The sequence below is a fragment of the Armigeres subalbatus genome, chromosome 3 (genome assembly GCF_024139115.2).
Source record: "Armigeres subalbatus isolate Guangzhou_Male chromosome 3, GZ_Asu_2, whole genome shotgun sequence".
NCBI lineage: Eukaryota > Metazoa > Arthropoda > Insecta > Diptera > Culicidae > Armigeres > Armigeres subalbatus.
This window is the reverse complement of record NC_085141.1, coordinates 130,429,322-130,446,548: the sequence shown is the minus strand read 5'-3', so window position 1 is coordinate 130,446,548 and position 17,227 is coordinate 130,429,322. Positions and strand designations below refer to the sequence as shown.

The 17,227-nt window shown below is 44.8% G+C and overlaps 1 protein-coding gene across 2 annotated transcripts in view; it reads right to left on the bottom strand.

Moving 5' to 3' along the window:
• Positions 1-269: 269 nt before the first annotated feature.
• The window catches only part of LOC134223624 (galactokinase-like), a 180,920-nt gene continuing 163,962 nt past the window's right edge, over positions 270-17,227 (bottom strand). For both annotated transcript variants that reach the window (XM_062702815.1, XM_062702814.1), the window contains exons 6-8: positions 7,341-7,522; positions 6,740-6,849; positions 270-687 (exon numbers count right to left, since the gene is read on the bottom strand). In XM_062702815.1, coding sequence (XP_062558799.1) covers positions 382-687; positions 6,740-6,849; positions 7,341-7,522 — 598 coding nt within the window. In that variant the 3' untranslated portion in view covers positions 270-381. The remainder of the gene's footprint in view (positions 688-6,739; positions 6,850-7,340; positions 7,523-17,227) is intronic.

Sequence of the window (17,227 nt, the reverse complement as noted above, 5' to 3'; positions counted from 1 at the left end):
ACCCGAGAAAGGAGTCCCCCGGGCTGCTTTATTATTGTATTATTTATTCATGCTCACTTTTCAGCTTAACTAATAATTCATTTCCCCAAAGCATGAATTTCGCCTGTGGCGATTCGCCTTGTCCGATTGCTCGTTTCCTCGGTTGGTCCCAGCTCAATTTGTGCTTGCGCTCACCTGGGGAGTCATTTAGGGGTTTCGCCATGATATTTATAATTGACAATTGCTGAGAGATGCAAGGGAGTATCATCTTAACAAAGGATTCACCACGATAACCTTAGACGAAAATACAATTTATTTAACAACTATAGGGATTACTCCACCAAAGGCACTTAGATATTTGTGTCTTAATGTCCCAACTTACCTCGAGTAACAAAGATCTGCTCATCGCCACAAGTGATCCAAATTGATCAACTTGGCTCCCTCGGCCGGTTCTGCTAAGTAGAACCGTGCCCGATATTTTCCACCGACTTTGCGCGAATAAATAGTGTCCATCTCCTTCACGGCGTCCTCGACGGCACTCTTCTGAAGCAGTGTCACGGTGCAGCCTCCGAATCCACCGCCAGTCATCCGTGTGCCCAGCACACCGGGAGCGCCCAGCGTTCCATCAACCAGGATGTCCAGCTCGTGACAGGAAACGTTGAAATCGTCCCGAAGAGATTTGTGCGATTCGTTCATTAGTTTTCCCATCTTTTGTGTTTGTTACATCGCCCGCCCGCGCCCCCGAAAGGTGTCAGCGCAGAGTCAACCAGCCACAGTCAGTCACGGACGGCGGATGGAGCGCAGATCCATTTCCGGAGTTACAAATGGGGTGCCATTTGTATTTGTTTTTCGCCGGTTGACGTTGTTGTGTTGCGGCACAGGTGTATGAATTGGCGAAGCATTGTGTGCAGCCATCCGTTGTCGAGTAATGGAGTTGGGGTTGTTTAAAGGTTGAAGTTGATTGAATGGTGCAATCATGGAAATAAAAAAGAATTGTCAATGATAAATATTTTGTTACATGAGTGGAAAATATTGTAAACACTTTCGCATAAAGAGAAGCATGATTTTAGTGGGACTGTTTTATTCTTTTCTTATTTCAGATTGTGCTTTTGTTAGGACAACGTACGTTTATTGAAATCATGTTCATCATTGAACAAAATATATGTGAGCTATTCGCCACCTACATATAAGTATGAGTATAAAATCTATAAGCTTGACTGTCAAACATAAATATTTCACGGACATCGTTTGCAGCGTTATATTGGAGTGGTTTAAAATATTCAAAACAATAACAGGAATTATCCAACGCATATATTCTATTTTCATGATTAGGAAATGACGGCTTTCCATCAAACTTTCTGAAAATTTGGTAGGTAGATCATTCTTTGACATACTTTGAAAAAGTAAAAAGATACAAGAATCAAACTCCGTGATTGCCTGACGGTTATGTCACGAAATTAAACGATTTATATTTACCAAATTATTAGATTAGAGGTGTGAACCGCCGCGCCACGCCACCAGCGCCGACAGTTTTTAGCGTCTTTGCATCTGATTTACTGTTTTCCAAGCCGTTCCAAGCCGCCAAGTCACTGATTTAAAGTTTTCCAAGCCGTTTACAAAAAGGCAAAGCATTTTCTGAGGTACTTTCAATGCGTTCCTCGAAGACATTTCGAAGAAATATCCGATGAAACTTCAGAAATTCTGAAGAGATTCCCGAGGAAACTTTGAAACCTTTCCCGAGGAAATTTCAAAATGATTTCTCAGGAAATCATAAAAACTTTCCAGGAGTATTTTCAACCCAAGAAAATCCAAAGCGTTTACTGAGAAAATTTCGAAAAAAAAAATTCCGAGAGAATTTTGAAGAGCTGCTCGAAGAACTTCTTAAAAGTTTCCGAAAAAAAAATCTGAAGAAACTCCTGAGGGTATTCCGAAAAGTTTTCTGAGGACAATTCAAAGCGTTTCCCGAGGATTTTCCGAAGAGTTACCCGAAGATTTTCTGAAAAGTTGTCCAAGGAAATTTCGCATCGTTTTCAGACTTTTAGCATGACGCTGAAAACGCCGCCACCGAGCAAAATTGAGACAAACGCTGGGGCCGACGATTTCCGGACAGGTGCACACCTCTAGTCCGGAAGTCCTCAAGGAAAATCCACTTCGAAATCATCCAGGAGTTCCTGCGAAGGCCAATAGGGTGTCGGTCAAAAGGCCGAATGAGAAGATAGAATTACCCATCTTTATTCGTCTTTATACTATAAGTTTTTTCTTTCGTTCTTTATTTCTTTTCTCTTCTCCTTTTTTTGTTTCTTAGATCTATTCTCTTCTTTCTTGTGGATTCTTTCTTTCTTTTCCCTTCTTTCCTTTTCCTTCCTTCTCCCTTATTATGACTTCTTCCTTCTTCCTTTCTTTATTCATTCTTGCTTCCTTCTTCTTTTTTCAATACTCCTTTCTACTTTCTTTTTTTCCGTTGCTCCTTCTTTCGTCTTACTTGCTATTTTTTACTTCTCTTTTCTCGCCTCACTATTATTTTTGCTCTTCTCACTTCTCAATTCTCATTAACCAATTCTCGTTCCTCGCGTCTCATAAAATATATGTAAAATGGATCTTAACACTAACGGGATATAAGACTCGCTATATAATTATATGAAAGGTTGAAAGGAGGCTTCCGAGCCTCTTGAAAGGAGGCTTCCGAGCCTCTTGAAAGGAGGCTTCCGAGCCTCTTGAAAGGAGGCTTCCGAGCCTCTTGAAAGGAGGCTTCCGAGCCTCTTGAAAGGAGGCTCTGAGGCCTCTTGAAAGGAGGCTTCCGAGCCTCTTGAAAGGAGGCTTCCAGGCCTCTTGAAAGGAGGCTTGAGCCTCTTGAAAGGAGGCTTCCAGGCCTCTTGAAAGGAGGCTTCTGAGCCTCTTGAAGGAGGCTTCTGAGCCTCTTGAAAGGAGGCTTCTGAGCCTCTTGAAAGGAGGCTTGAGCCTCTTGAAAGGAGGCTTCCAGGCCTCTTGAAAGGAGGCTCTGAGCCTCTTGAAAGGAGGCTCTGAGCCTCTTGAAAGGAGGCTTCCTGAGCCTCTTGAAAGGAGGCCTGAGCCTCTTGAAAGGAGGCTTCCAGGCCTCTTGAAAGGAGGCCTGAGCCTCTTGAAAGGAGGCTGAGGCCTCTTGAAGGAGGCTCGAGGCCTCTTGAAGGAGGCTTCCGAGCCTCTTGAAAGGAGGCTTCTGAGGCCTCTTGAAGGAGGCTTGAGGCCTCTTGAAGGAGGCTTCCAGGCCTCTTGAAAGGAGGCTTGAGCCTCTTGAAAGGAGGCTTCTGAGGCCTCTTGAAAGGAGGCTTCCGAGCCTCTTGAAAGGAGGCTTCCAGGCCTCTTGAAAGGAGGCCTGAGCCTCTTGAAAGGAGGCTCGAGCCTCTTGAAATGAGGCTTCCGAGCCTCTTGAAATGAGGCTTCTGAGGCCTCTTGAAATGAGGCTTGGGCCTCTTGAAGGAGGCCTGAGCCTCTTGAAAGGAGGCTTCCAGGCCTCTTGAAAGGAGGCTTCTGAGCCTCTTGAAAGGAGGCTCTGAGCCTCTTGAAAGGAGGCCTGAGCCTCTTGAAGGAGGCTTCCAGGCCTCTTGAAGGAGGCTGAGGCCTCTTGAAAGGAGGCTTCCGAGCATCTTGAAAGGAGGCTTCCGAGCCTCTTGAAAGGAGGCTTCCGAGTCGGGAAATGACGTGTTTCCGGTTGCCTCTTGAAAGGAGGCTTCCGAGCCTCTTGAAAGGAGGCTTCCGAGCCTCTTGAAAGGAGGCTGAGGCCTCTTGAAAGGAGGCTTCCAGGCCTCTTGAAAGGAGGCTTCGAGCCTCTTGAAAGGAGGCTTCTGAGGCCTCTTGAAAGGAGGCTTCTGAGCCTCTTTGAAGGAGGCTTCCGGGCCTCTTGAAGGGAGGCTTCTGAGCCTCTTGTAAGGAGGCTTGAGGCCTCTTGAAAGGAGGCTTCCGGGCCTCTTGAAAGGAGGCTGGGGCCTCTTGAAAGGAGGCTTCTGAGCCTCTTGAAAGGAGGCTTCTGGGCCTCTTGAAGGAGGCTTCTGAGCCTCTTGAAAGGAGGCTCTGAGCCTCTTGAAAGGAGGCTTCTGAGCCTCTTGAAAGGAGGCTTCTGAGCCTCTTGAAAGGAGGCTTCCGGGCCTCTTGAAAGGAGGCTCTGAGCCTCTTGAAAGGAGGCCTGAGCCTCTCTGAAAGGAGGCCTGAGCCTCTTGAAAGGAGGCTTCTGAGCCTCTGAAAGGAGGCTTCCTGAGCTCTTGAAAGGGAGGCTTGAGGCCTCTTGAAAGGAGGCTGAGCCTCTTGAAAGGAGGCTTCTGAGCCTCTTGAAGGAGGCTGGAGCCTCTTGAAAGGAGGCTGAGCCTCTTGAAAGGAGGCTTCCTGAGCCTCTTGAAAGGAGGCTCTGAGCCTCTTGAAAGGAGGCTTCCGAGCCTCTTGAAAGGAGGCTTCCGAGCCTCTTGAAAGGAGGCTTCCGAGCCTCTTGAAAGGAGGCTTCCGAGCCTCTTGAAAGGAGGCTTCCGAGCCTCTTGAAAGGAGGCTTCCAAGTCGGGAAATGACGTGTTTCCGGTTGCCTCTTGAAAGGAGGCTTCCGAGCCTCTTGAAAGGAGGCTTCCGAGCCTCTTGAAAGGAGGCTTCCGAGCCTCTTGAAAGGAGGCTTGAGCCTCTTGAAGGAGGCCTGAGGCCTCTTGAAAGGAGGCCTGAGCCTCTTGAAAGGAGGCTTGAGCCTCTTTGAAGGAGGCCTGAGGCCTCTTGAAAGGAGGCTTTGAGCCTCTTGTAAGGAGGCTTCCGGGCCTCTTGAAAGGAGGCCTGAGCCTCTTGAAAGGAGGAGGCCTCTTGAAGGAGGCTGAGGCCTCTTGAGGAGGCTGAGCCTCTTGAAAAGGAGGCTTCCAGAGCCTCTTGAAAGGAGGCTTCTGAGGCCTCTTGAAAGGAGGCTTCTGAGCCTCTTGAAAGGAGGCTTGAGCCTCTTGAAGGAGGCTTCTGAGCCTCTTGAAAGGAGGCTTCGAGCCTCTTGAAGGAGGCTCTGAGCCTCTTGAAAGGAGGCTTCCAGGCCTCTTGAAAGGAGGCTTCCGAGCCTCTTGAAAGGAGGCTTCCGAGCCTCTTGAAAGGAGGCTTCCGAGCCTCTTGAAAGGAGGCTTCCGAGCCTCTTGAAAGGAGGCTTCCGAGCCTCTTGAAAGGAGGCTTCCGAGCCTCTTGAAAGGAGGCTTCCAAGCCTCTTGAGGCTTCTGAACAACTTGAAAGGGGGCTTCTGAGCCTTTTGAACACAGGTTAAAAGAAAAAGAAGAGGACGAAAGCAACGTTAATAAACCTGAATTTATCTGAGCATCCACAATGTTGGCAACCATGGTGGAATGGCAATCTACAGCACAAGCGCAACGTTCTCCATAAGGTGCGGTGAAAGTACTTCAAAACCGGAATTCCGATGGCGAAGCACTTCTTCAACGCTTAGAGCAGAACAGAGTATGTTGAAAATGTTTCAAACCCTTTCATAATTCTGGAAGTTCTTTAAAACCAGGAAAAGCTCGCAGCAGGTTCCATCGGAAATGACATTTGACGATGTAACATCCAGTGACACCTTCAAAGCAGCTGAACTTTTTGCCAACTTTTTCGAGTGTGTGTATAATACGATACCAAGTGGACAGCATTCACATAAACTTTTCCAAAGCATTAGATAGAGTACCGCACACCTTTACGTAAAAAAAAAACTAGATGTCTTCGAATTTCTCGATTGAATTGGCTCTGCTCTTACGTGACAGGAAGATCTTTCTTTGTCAAAATTTGTGCTGCAAGGTCTGACAGTTATTCAACGCCATCCGGAGTACCGCAGGGCACATGCATGAGTTTTCGTAAGAATAGGACACTGTACGGATGAACCCTATCTCTTTCTCACTGCATAGAAATTGGAAAACAACAAGGCCACTAAGTGTCAAAATTGACATTTACTGGCCTTGTTGTTTCAATAACTTCCCTGCAGAGCGAAAGAGAAAGAAATTCGTACGTGCACTGTGTAGGGCACTTATTACTGGAAGAAATTTAAGGAGGACTTTTCGAAAAAAATACTGGATAAATTTTCGAAATATTCCAGGAGTAATTTCACCGAAAATTCGTTAAGGGTTTTCTGCATGAATTTCTGAAGTAAATTCTGCTGACATTTTTGGTGGAATATAAGCAGGAATTCCTTCATGGGTCTCTGTAATCATCTCTGGAAAACATTTCGCAGAGTTCGGGGTGATTTTATTATTAATAAGTTTCTGATAGCATATCCGAAGGCATTTTCGCAGGAATTTCTGGAAATTATGGTAGAATAGCCCAAAAAATATTGGTACAATATTTAGAGGTATTTTTTAATGGTTTGTGGAAGATTTCACAAAAGAACTTTATAGGAAGGATTCATCTAATGATTCTTTGTAAAATTTCACATAGAAAGTAAAAAATCCGGAAGTTAGTCCAAATGAATTTCCGGAGAAAACTTACATTGAAAAAGCATTCAAACTAAAAAAAAATATTCTCGAATGTTTGCAGATATACGATGTTATCGTCTAAACATTTTACAGAATAACATACAATCAAACAAATACATCAGCTTAAAATTTAATATCCAAAACAAGACATGCTTTTGTGTACATGGTATTCGATCCTCTACAGTTGTGCCTTTTTCGGTCTAACTTAGAAAAGGTAATGAATTTAATTATCATCCGACATTGCCGAACGCACGGCCGGCGTTGCAATTTAAAATAGAACCCTCACGTTTCCACATTCACACCAGAACAGAACGCCCACAACTCACCTGCTCGAAATCGCTCGCCCTCAGAGCTTCCGCTGCGGCGATGGTGCGCTTGATCTCGGTGATGACATGACGGGCCCGTCTCAGCAACACCTCGTCGGCACCCTTAAGAGCTACACGTTTCGGAGCCAAGCCGGATTGTTACCGCAGGAAATTCCGTGAGGTTCGCCGCATAATTGTGCCCCGTGGTGCGGAGTAACCCGCGTCACCGCGCCGCCACCAAGTGAATGGGTGTGTCGGTTTTCGTATTCGCGCAGGTGTGCCAGTTGCAAAACCCGGTACACAAACAGGCAGGAACGTTCCAGGATGTTGACACGAGGTGCAAATTTATTTGGTATCGCGGTGTTAATGAGCATCAGCGCAACGGAACGGGGGAGTTGAACATTTTTTCCATGTTGGACAAAACAAGTAGAAGAGGAGTTCGTCATTAGTGGAAGGGACTCGTTTTGTTGTAGAGGTACTTGATGTTGCAATAATAACTAAGATACGTGTGGCGTGAAATTTGTATTACTCTGACTTTCCTTGCAAAACATCATTATAATGCGTTGCAACATATTAGTATTAATTATATTCGCCATAAAAAATATAAAATGTTCGTACTTACCATCCAAATCCTTTTCGGTGGCGTCCCGATAACTGTTGAGCCCCATCAGTTCCAATGCTTGCTGGCACTGCTTACGACGGACGGGATATTCGCTGGATGACAGTTCATGTTTCACGCCGGAATTACAAATAAGTACTGCCAGGCCAGTTGTTTCGAATGGAATCAACTCTGTGGTGAGGTATCTGAAATATTGATTGTTTGAAAGAGTGATCTTTGAAAGTCAGAAATAATTCGGTTCAATTTTCGTATTAGTTCGAATTGTAAGAGTAACAGTAGAGTAAGAATCGGCAAAAAACTTGAAGCCTTATTAAGCATTGAGGGTATAGTAGACACATTTTACTAACCCAAATAATTATAAACCGGTCCAAGAATCAAACTCGAACGTTTATATGTATAATGTTTCGCACGATCCTACTACAATGAATCAATTTGCAGTATATCCTTCTCAGTATTAGGAAAACAGACATATTGTAAGAATCCGATTAACAGCGATGTACACCACCATACAAGTGTCTACTTGTGTGAAACCAGATGCTCTTAGCTCGCAAAGGTTATTCTCTGCTTCACTTTATCCGAAATGAACCGGAGCATGAGTGAACCTCCCCACTCGTGCTGGTTGCATGCCCCTATTTTGTTAGTTGTTCTCGGATCGTTTCTTGTTTCATCAAAAGTGCCCCCCAGTCTTAAAACTCCGGCTCTCGGATAGTCGGCACTAATCTTCTAACATTGGCAGCTACAAACTACCTACAAACAAGCACAAGAACGGAACATTGCCTTGAGACTTGCTAATCCGTTTAGTGACGGAAACCGTAAGCAACTATTTGTAGCTCCTTTGCTCGCGCCAACAAAGAAAGTCACATGAATAATTTGTAACCGTTGAGTCGAGTATGGGGTTAAGTTGCTATGCATTGTAAGATGGTGGGAGGCTCCCGCTGCCGACGTCATCGTATTCAATGTAAAGCTTTGTTAACATGCTGGCCAGTCGACCAGTAGAGCATAAGCAATCGCACCGTAAGACAAAAACAGGTACCTTCTCTACTCGTCTTCTTCACTCGTATTGATGCTAACTTCCTTGTAAGATTCTTTGAAGATACGCAAGCCAGAATGAGCTGCCAGGGTGAAGACATGTGACAAATTGCTTTCGGTTTGGTGGAATGGTTGGAAATCTGTCTGCAGCTTTGTGGATGGTTGGGTCTTAATCACACCACGTGCTGAACAAACAGACAGCCTCTCTAAGCGGAAATCTTAATTCTGTTTTGCATAGATGAGTATTGTGGAAATTCAGCCGGCTAAAATAGGCGTGTTTATCCTTATACAAAATAGCGTTAGGGAGATAGAGAAATGTTGAAATTCATCTAATAGATCTAGACACTTAACAAGCTTTAATAGATTATATGTTCAATACTCAAAATTGTAAGGCAAAGCTTTGATAACTCAGTAACTCGTGTTTTTGTAGTTGCCAAACTATCAAGGGATGCGCCAGAGTGCCGTGACTGACCTTACCCACATATTCCGTTCCCACATTTCTCCTGAAATCACTTTACGCATTTCTACAAATTAATATGCAGTACTTATTGTACTTTTTAATAACAAGCCTCTGTTCGATGATCTACTCGATATTAAGCCCTTTGGCTCTCTTGTTTGTGAAGTCTTCCCATGTTAGTGCAAGTAAGTTAACTAATTTTTAAAACCCTTTGGCCATCTTTCTCGTGTCATTTAATACCACTTCCTTTTTGAGTCATTAAGCCTCCGACGCATTCGCAATCTTCTCAGCTGTGCAGATGTATCCGACTCCTACAGGGTGTTCCGCAGCGACGGAAGCTTGCCCAGAAACATCGACCGTTGTACGAGTATAACTTTCGTGTAGCATTTTCACCAATCAACGTAAATTTGAAGCATTTTCACACTTTAACGGGTAACCAGTCGAGTGCCGAAGTAGGTCCAGAGACATTGGGTACCGAAACCCCGAAACCGGCACTTAAACGTGTCACGATCTTCTCCGCATAGTCTCGAGTTGTGGATCCAGCCTACTCCTGGGAGAGGTTCCCCGGCGTTGGAATCTCTCCGGAAACTGATCTACTGTGTGCCTGAGCCATTCAGCTTCCAGGTTGATCTTAGTCTACTCAGATAATCCCTGACAGATCTATCCTACGCGGACGAATCCGACAGAGGAAGCCCAGTCGTAACTAGAATTCCGTTGTAGTATTTCTGTGGTTTATGATGTCATGACAGACACTGCATTCCTTTTTTCGACATGTTGGCACATGCTCTGAACAATGTTCGTCAATATGACATCCCTGCCACGCCACATGCATCCAGTAATTTGTTCCGGTAGATTGTGCTTTGCCGTCTTAGTTGCATCTGGAATGAGGTGTATAGGTTTGGCAACACCTGGTACCACCTAAACAGTTGGGATATGATAGAAACTGTGCTCGACAAAACTCCCGCATGAAACTATTGACCGATAACGCAGGCTACGTCTTGCGATACTATGCTGTATGAAGTAACCGCCAATTGGATGTAGGATAACGTAAAATGAAATTATTTAATTTTGAAATTCTGTATATGTTTGCTGAATATAGTGCTGATCCGAATTGCTGTGACCGCTATTGATACCATCGCACAGTGATGCCACAAAAATCGGGAAAAAAGTATTTTCAATCACGTTTTGTCAACCGATTTTATTGCAACCAAGCTAATTTGATGTGAGACATTGTTCCACTGTTTGCTGTAGAAAATGAGCCAGATCTTGCGATGCATTTCAAAATTACGTCCAAAATGGTGATCCGGGGAACACAGACAGGGCTTAATCCGTAAATACCTAGAACGAACTTTTAATTTTAAAAATCATGTATCTCAGAGGTTTTGAGAGGTTTTTGCTCGGTTTTTAGAAGGAACATAGTTATACTATTATATCCGTGTGAGTGTCTAGAGCCCATACGAATGCTCTGCTAGGTACTCAAATATGTCTAAAGCAAATGCTATAGGTTTCCCAAATGTTCTGGAGTTGAGATCAGTTAGTCTATCAGGTCAACTACTTCTGGTACCAAACCGAAAGCAAACCAGCATGTCCATATAAGTTCCTACTTGAGCAAAGGCGGGTAACAAAATGATTGCAAATTGATATAAAGTTCTGCTGGATGCTGGGTCATTTGGCCGAACGAGAAGTAAGAAGCGAGAAATAAGAAGTGAGAAATGAGAAGTGAAAAGTGAAAAGTGAGAAGTGAGAAGCGAGAATTGAGAAGTGAGAAGTGAGTAGTGAGAAGTGAGTGGTGAGTGGTGAGAAGTGAGCAGGTAGAAGTGAGAAGTGAGAAGCGAGAAATGAGAAGTGAGAAGAAGGAAGAAGGAAGAAGGAAAAAAGGAAGAAAAAAGAAGGAAGAAGTGCACGAAAAGAAGGAAGAAGAAAGAAGAAATAGGAAGCTGGAAGAAAAAGAAATGAAAAGAAATAATAAAGATGTAAGAACAGATTTTTTTCTCTCGCTTCTTTCTTATCATTCGGCCTAATGACCATCTGGCTTAATGACCTTCGGCCTTAAGGCCTGACACCGTTTTCAATGTGCATTCCTTCACAGAGAATCTGTGATTTCTCATAACTATGATTTCATAATGAGTTATCACTGTGCGAAAATTAAAATCAACCAGCAAACACTAAGCTGCGAGGTGGCTCTGTCTCTGTGTGGGGATGTAATGCCAATAAGAAAAAGAAGAAGAAGCAAACAAAATATGCTATTCATTGTCGTGATCGTAGGTGCTAGCCGAGCTCCACTCCAACAATGGCTACTGGGAATGTCTGCTGCCGCTGTCGATCAAGGCGCCGATGGACAGAGGGCGGTGCCACCCGCTTGCTCATCCACCGAAACTGATCTTCCACTCGGATGCCCTCCGAGATTTTATCGCTGCTGTACCTTTTTTTTTTTTTCTTTTTTTTTTTTTTTTTTTTTTTAAAGGGAATGCATTTACACACTAACCCAGTACACGTGCATTGTAGTTGCCAAACTACCACACGGAAGTGTACTGGAGTGTCGGACTCGACCATACCGGTAATACCGACTAAACTCCCTTGGGCTCCACCATCGTTTCCCCCAGGAACTACCTCGCAGTACTACTTCTGGGGGGATGGCAGTACTAAGCGTACTCGCTCATTATCGCTCACACAGGCACTCGTCCCACGCGAGACTGACTTGGGTGCTCGCACACCATTCACTCCATTTGAGTCTTACTTGGATGCTCTCCCGGGCGCTCCGCTGCCATGCCTCGAGGTGTCAATAGCGGTAACTGCCTGGGCCTACAGATATTACGCTACGACACTCCTGCCTCAGCACGAGCAGATCAATCACACCACTGCCGAAGCAGACCACACGCTACCCTGCCGAAGCAGGGACACTCCCCAATAGACTGGCCCAGGAAACAAAAAGTTGTCTAACTCCACGGGGCACCCCCCAGGATTGTGTCTTTGGGTGAGAAAATCAATCTCTGAAAATTTCAGCTCAATCGCTTGTTGCATAAGCTGGCGCATTTGATTTGAAGTTTGTATGGGGATTTCAGCCAAAATGTATAGGAAAATACACCTCCGTCACTCATTCGATCTGGAAATTGCTTCTGATTGCTCGATTGACCTCAGAATTGCAAAAACGGCAGTTGGTATGCTACAGAACAATTTCAAAGAACATTGTATGATGATTAAATGAATTTTTATATGGGTTTCGGCTGATGCGATTCGATCAAAAAACGCAAAAATACACAAATCAGCTCCTAATAATTCAGCCGAAAATTATATAAATGTTTATTTAATCATCGTGTAATGTTCTGTGAAATTGTTCTGTAGCATACCAACTGCCGTTTTTGCAATTCTGAGGTCAATCGAGCAATCTGAACCAATTTCCAGATCGAATGAGTGACGGAGGTGTATTTTCCTATACATTTTGGCTGAAATCCCCATACAAACTTCAAATCAAATGCGCCAGCTTATGCAACAAGTGATTGAGCTGAAATTTTCAGAGATTGATTTTCTCACCCAAAGACGCAATTCTGGGGGGTGCCCCGTGGAATTCGACAACATTTTTTTCTCACCATAGTAATCTGGGCCAGTCTACTCCCCATGCACCACATGTGCACAACTGTAGGTGTGTGGGTACAACCCACTGCTACCCTGCCGCCGAAGCAGCTTCTCCAAAGACCATTCGCTCCATGTGACCCTTTTTTCGGGTGCTCACTCTAGCACTCCACTGCCATGCCTCGAGGTGTCGATAGGTCCCTCGACTCCTACCTCAGCATGTGCAGTCCATACTCAGACTTCTGCTGCGCTTCGAGGTGGCAATAGCGGTGACGCGCTATGACACTCCTGCCTCAGCACAAACAGATCACTCACTCCCTGCCGAAGCAGCTCATGCGCTACCCTACCGGAGTAGGGACACTCCCCATGCCAATTGGCACTCCCTGGGCTTGTGCTTTTGAAGCGGCACACAGTCGCTTTGATAGAGTCTGATTACGGGCACTTCTAGAGTGCTTTGAAAATAGGTCGTATGTGCAAAAGAGAGTCTCTCTTTGGATCTATTCTCTTTCGATTATTACAAAACTATACAAAAGTTTACTTCGATTTTTTTTGGCAGATAACCAAAGACGATAGCTTTGTCTATCATGCTGAAGTGGAAATGTAGCAAAAAATGCAAAACTAGCCGATATATTAGCGAAAGAGAGCGCGATCAAAGAGAATCTCTCTTTTGCACATACGACCTATTCTCAAAGCAATCTAGACTTGTGGTTTTTTGGGAGGGATTTTAGCAGAGCCCACTGCTAAATCCCACCACGCCCTAGGCAGTTCTCCCTGACTCGCAGACAGCTGGGGAGGGGTCGTCAAGCCCTTGGACATGGTCCATGCTGTCCCTGCTGTCCCTGCTGCCCCCCGCTGCTGTCCCTTGTTCCCCGCTGAGTGTCCGTCACTCTCTGCATCCGTCGATAAACTGGTCCTATTAGGCAATGTGCGCTTTATTTATACTTTGCGTTGGCATGGATTTTCCCTCCAAATTTCCCCTCTATTCTGACAGATGTTCACTTTCTAAAGTATAGAGCGTTCCCGCGAATCAGTATTGGGAAATCTCGCAAATTTTATCGACTAATCTGCATCTTTTCAGTTAGATACAAAGTTCTCAATATTAATAAAACAGTTCTTTCATATATTTTTCATCTACTCTCTCTATCCAATCTGTTAAACTGCATTCATCTTCTTCTTCTTCTTCTTCTTATTGGCATTACATCCAGTACTGGAAAAGGTTGTGATCGTCATAAGACAGAGAGCAAAGCGCCTTTTTCTATTTCAGGCGACCAAATGAAAGAATCGTGGGTACTTTGATCAATTTCGCATGAAAGGCAGTCATGAAAGGATGTTGTGCTTTATTTTAAAATTTAAATTTCTATGTTGTTTTAATAGATACGTGCAAAAAATAGTGACTAGTCGATAAAACAATAATACTTCTTTAATTCACCGAGTTGAAAGTGAAAATAAACACAAAAATAAATCAAATATTGCACACTTTCATGACCTGTCACGGAACAAATATTTTTTGAGATTTTTGTAGCATGCCATTCATCCTTCGCGTTTCAATAGATTTTGAAAGGAGCAGATATGTAAACATCGCGTGACATCTCTTATTGAAAATGAGATATTCCAGTACTGATTACATCCCCACACTGGGACAGAGCCGCCTCGCAGCTTAGTGTTCATTAGGTAGCATGACGTCACGAATGAATTCGGTCCTCCTCAAATGAACTTTTTTGACAGTTCAGTAGTACTTTCCACTGACTCCGACGAGAACTCCGACAAGGGTCGAGTTTTTGATTGGTTGGCTGCCCCCGAGTCCAGCAAGGAGTACTACTAATCTGTCACCAGATTGAGGTTACGTACAGACGCTGCCGTACAGGGGCCCTCCATAGCCGTGCGGTAAGACGCGCGGCTACAAAGCAAGACCGTGCTGAGGGTGGGTGGGTTCGATTCCCAGTGCCGGTCTAGGCAATTTTCGGATTGTAAATTGTCTCGACTTCCCTGGGCATAAAAGTATCATCGTGTTAGCCTCATGATATACGAATGCAAAAATGGTAATTTGGCTTAGAAACCTCGCAGTTAATAACTGTAGAAATGCTTAATGAACACTAACCTGCGAGGCGGCTCTGTCCCAGTGTGGGGATGTAATGCCAATAAGAAGAAGAAGAAGAAGAAGAAGAAGACAGACGCTGCAGAACCTAATTTAGCACTTCCACAGTTGTAAACTGGGAGGTTCCTAAGCCAGGTTGGGAAACGTCCACAAATTACGTAACGTTTGAAGGGGAGGTGGGTTGGGTGAAGTGTGACGATCCATTTAAAATTTTCAGAAGTTTCATACAAAAAGTGCGACATAGGGGGAGCTTGAGCTTGAGCTTGATTGACTGCTCGTAGTTGCTACTCCATTATGACCAGATCAGCTGTTCTTGCACAGGGTACCAACAGATGTTTGCTTGGGACTAGCACACATCTTCAATGTACAAGTGCTGGTGATCTCATTTGTCGCCTGCCACGTCAGAATGCAAGTCAATGTAGGGAAGGGGGAGGAAATGATGATGCAATCACTCGCCCACTGCAAGCCGAATATACCTCTGCACTTGCCACGAGTTCATGCGGAATTTGTTGGAATTTCTGGGTTAGGTTGGAGAGGCAGAGGTCCGTCTTGGTTAACGAGCTGCCAATGTGATAGATAGGAGAAGATAACTGATGATATTTCTAATTGGATGTAGGAAACGAGCTCTATAGTTCATTTCCAATTCTAGCAGATTACTGTTAGAATACTCAAGTTGAAGGTATAGGAATAGTAATGGAAACGGTATGGAAGTCCGTTTCCAGTTCTAGCGATTGCTAGATCATGAGAAATATAGAGAAAGATACAAAGTAGGAGAATGGAACGGACCTGGGATTGAACCCACGACCTCCTGCGTATGAGGCAGAAGCAGTAGCCATATGACTACCAAGCCCGCTTACAAAAAGTGCGACATAGGGGGAGTTGAGAAAGTCAAATTTTTGCGTTACGTAATTAATGGATGTTCCCTTGCCAATTTTCCATTCGTATATCATGAGGCTAACACGATGGTACTTTTATGCCAGGGAAGTCGAGATAATTTCCAATCCGAAAATTGCCTAGACCGGCACCGGGAATCGATTGGACGCATAGTCAAATCACTCGCAATCCATTTCTCAATTTCTCAAGGGAATCTTGAGCTCGTTCACACGCTTAAAATCAATAACACAGAGATATGTTTGCTTCACACAAAACGGACCTAATGCAGAACAACCCCTAGGTAAGCGACAGTTACACAGCCACAAAAATAGCTCGTGTAGTTTTATTGAAGCTTGGATTTCAATATTTTCAACAGTATTTGGTTCCTCATGAAACAAGGAATCTGTATAAATGTTTACATATTAAAAAGGACCGTTATCACGACCGTACGAGGCATTTTTGTGCCTGTGTAACTGTCGCTCATCTAGAGGGTTGTTCTGCATTAGGTCCGTTTTGTGTGAAGCAAACATATCTCTGTGTTATTGATTTTAAGCGTGCAGTAGCCGCTAGGTTGCGATGGCCGACGGAGGTCCTTCGTAGCTTAGTTGGTTAAAGCACCAGTCTAGCGTACAGTAGGGCCATGGGTTCGTATCCCATCGAAGGGAAAGTGGTTACCTCCAATCAGTTTTCCCAAATGAACATCAAACTCGCTGAATACTGCTGTACATGTACTCTGTTTGTACCCACGCTTCGTGTTTGTACAGATACGCACGAATGTAAACTTGTACCCGAACAGACGTTTGAGTTGCATTTTGTACTTATGCAACGTACACACCAGTCAAGCAGTTTGACGAACATTGACTCCACCCCCAAGAAAACGCTTCGGTTGCTGCTGTGTTTGAACGTGTGTGAAGTTGTTCGAACAACCATTTGACAGTTGGCGGCTCGGTTGGAAAAAAATAAAACGGTTTGATTTTGGTTTGAGTTGTCGGGGGTAGAGTCAAGGTTCGCCGAACATGTTTGAGCATTTGTAGTGAAGTTGCACAAACAGTGCAGTGCCAACATTTCTCCTTTCAGCCTGTTGATGGTGGTTATGGTTTGTGGCTGCAGATAATAGCCGTCGTACGTAAGCCGTAGTTGCGCATAGATGTGCTGATGCGTATCGTGGAATTCCTCGTAGGCGGCACGAAATGTCCACTTGAAAAAAGATTTGATTTTTGGCTTAGTGTACGACAGCCACCATTACATTCACGACGCGTAGTTTCTGCGCAGACGAGTTAATATTGCCACTTATACTGGAACTCGGCAACGTTTTCTTCGGTTAGAAGATGCGGTCGAAGGGCCCAGAAACCGCGCCCGGGCTCGTGTCCCAGTGGGGGAAGACAGAGTCTGAGCGTTAGCGTTTTGTGATCTGTAAAACAACAGGCGTCCGTGTAGGCATACTGCATTTTTTCGCAAAGACCGCGGCTCACATATATCCGATCGAGGCGAGATCGCGCGTTTCGACAGACATACGTAAAACCGGCATCACGTGGACATAGCTTCTCCCACACATCATGTAGCTACAGCTGCTGTACAGCGGTTTTAGGCGACGGACTGATGTTCGGGCTGGACGAATCGCACGCACGCAGCACGCAATTGAAATCGCCAGATAATAGGCAAGCGTGCCATTGAAGAACTTCTCTCTAGCAGCGCGCTGAGCAGTGCCGGAGGGAGCGTAGACGTTGCAGATCGTTGTGTCGTGCACTCGCAGCGCGATAAGTCGGCTGTCCAGGCTCTTCTCCACGTGAGTGACATGGATGTGCTCCTTTACCGCTACAGCTGTGCCTCTCCTCGTGTGGTCCACATTCGCGAAAACTACAAAGC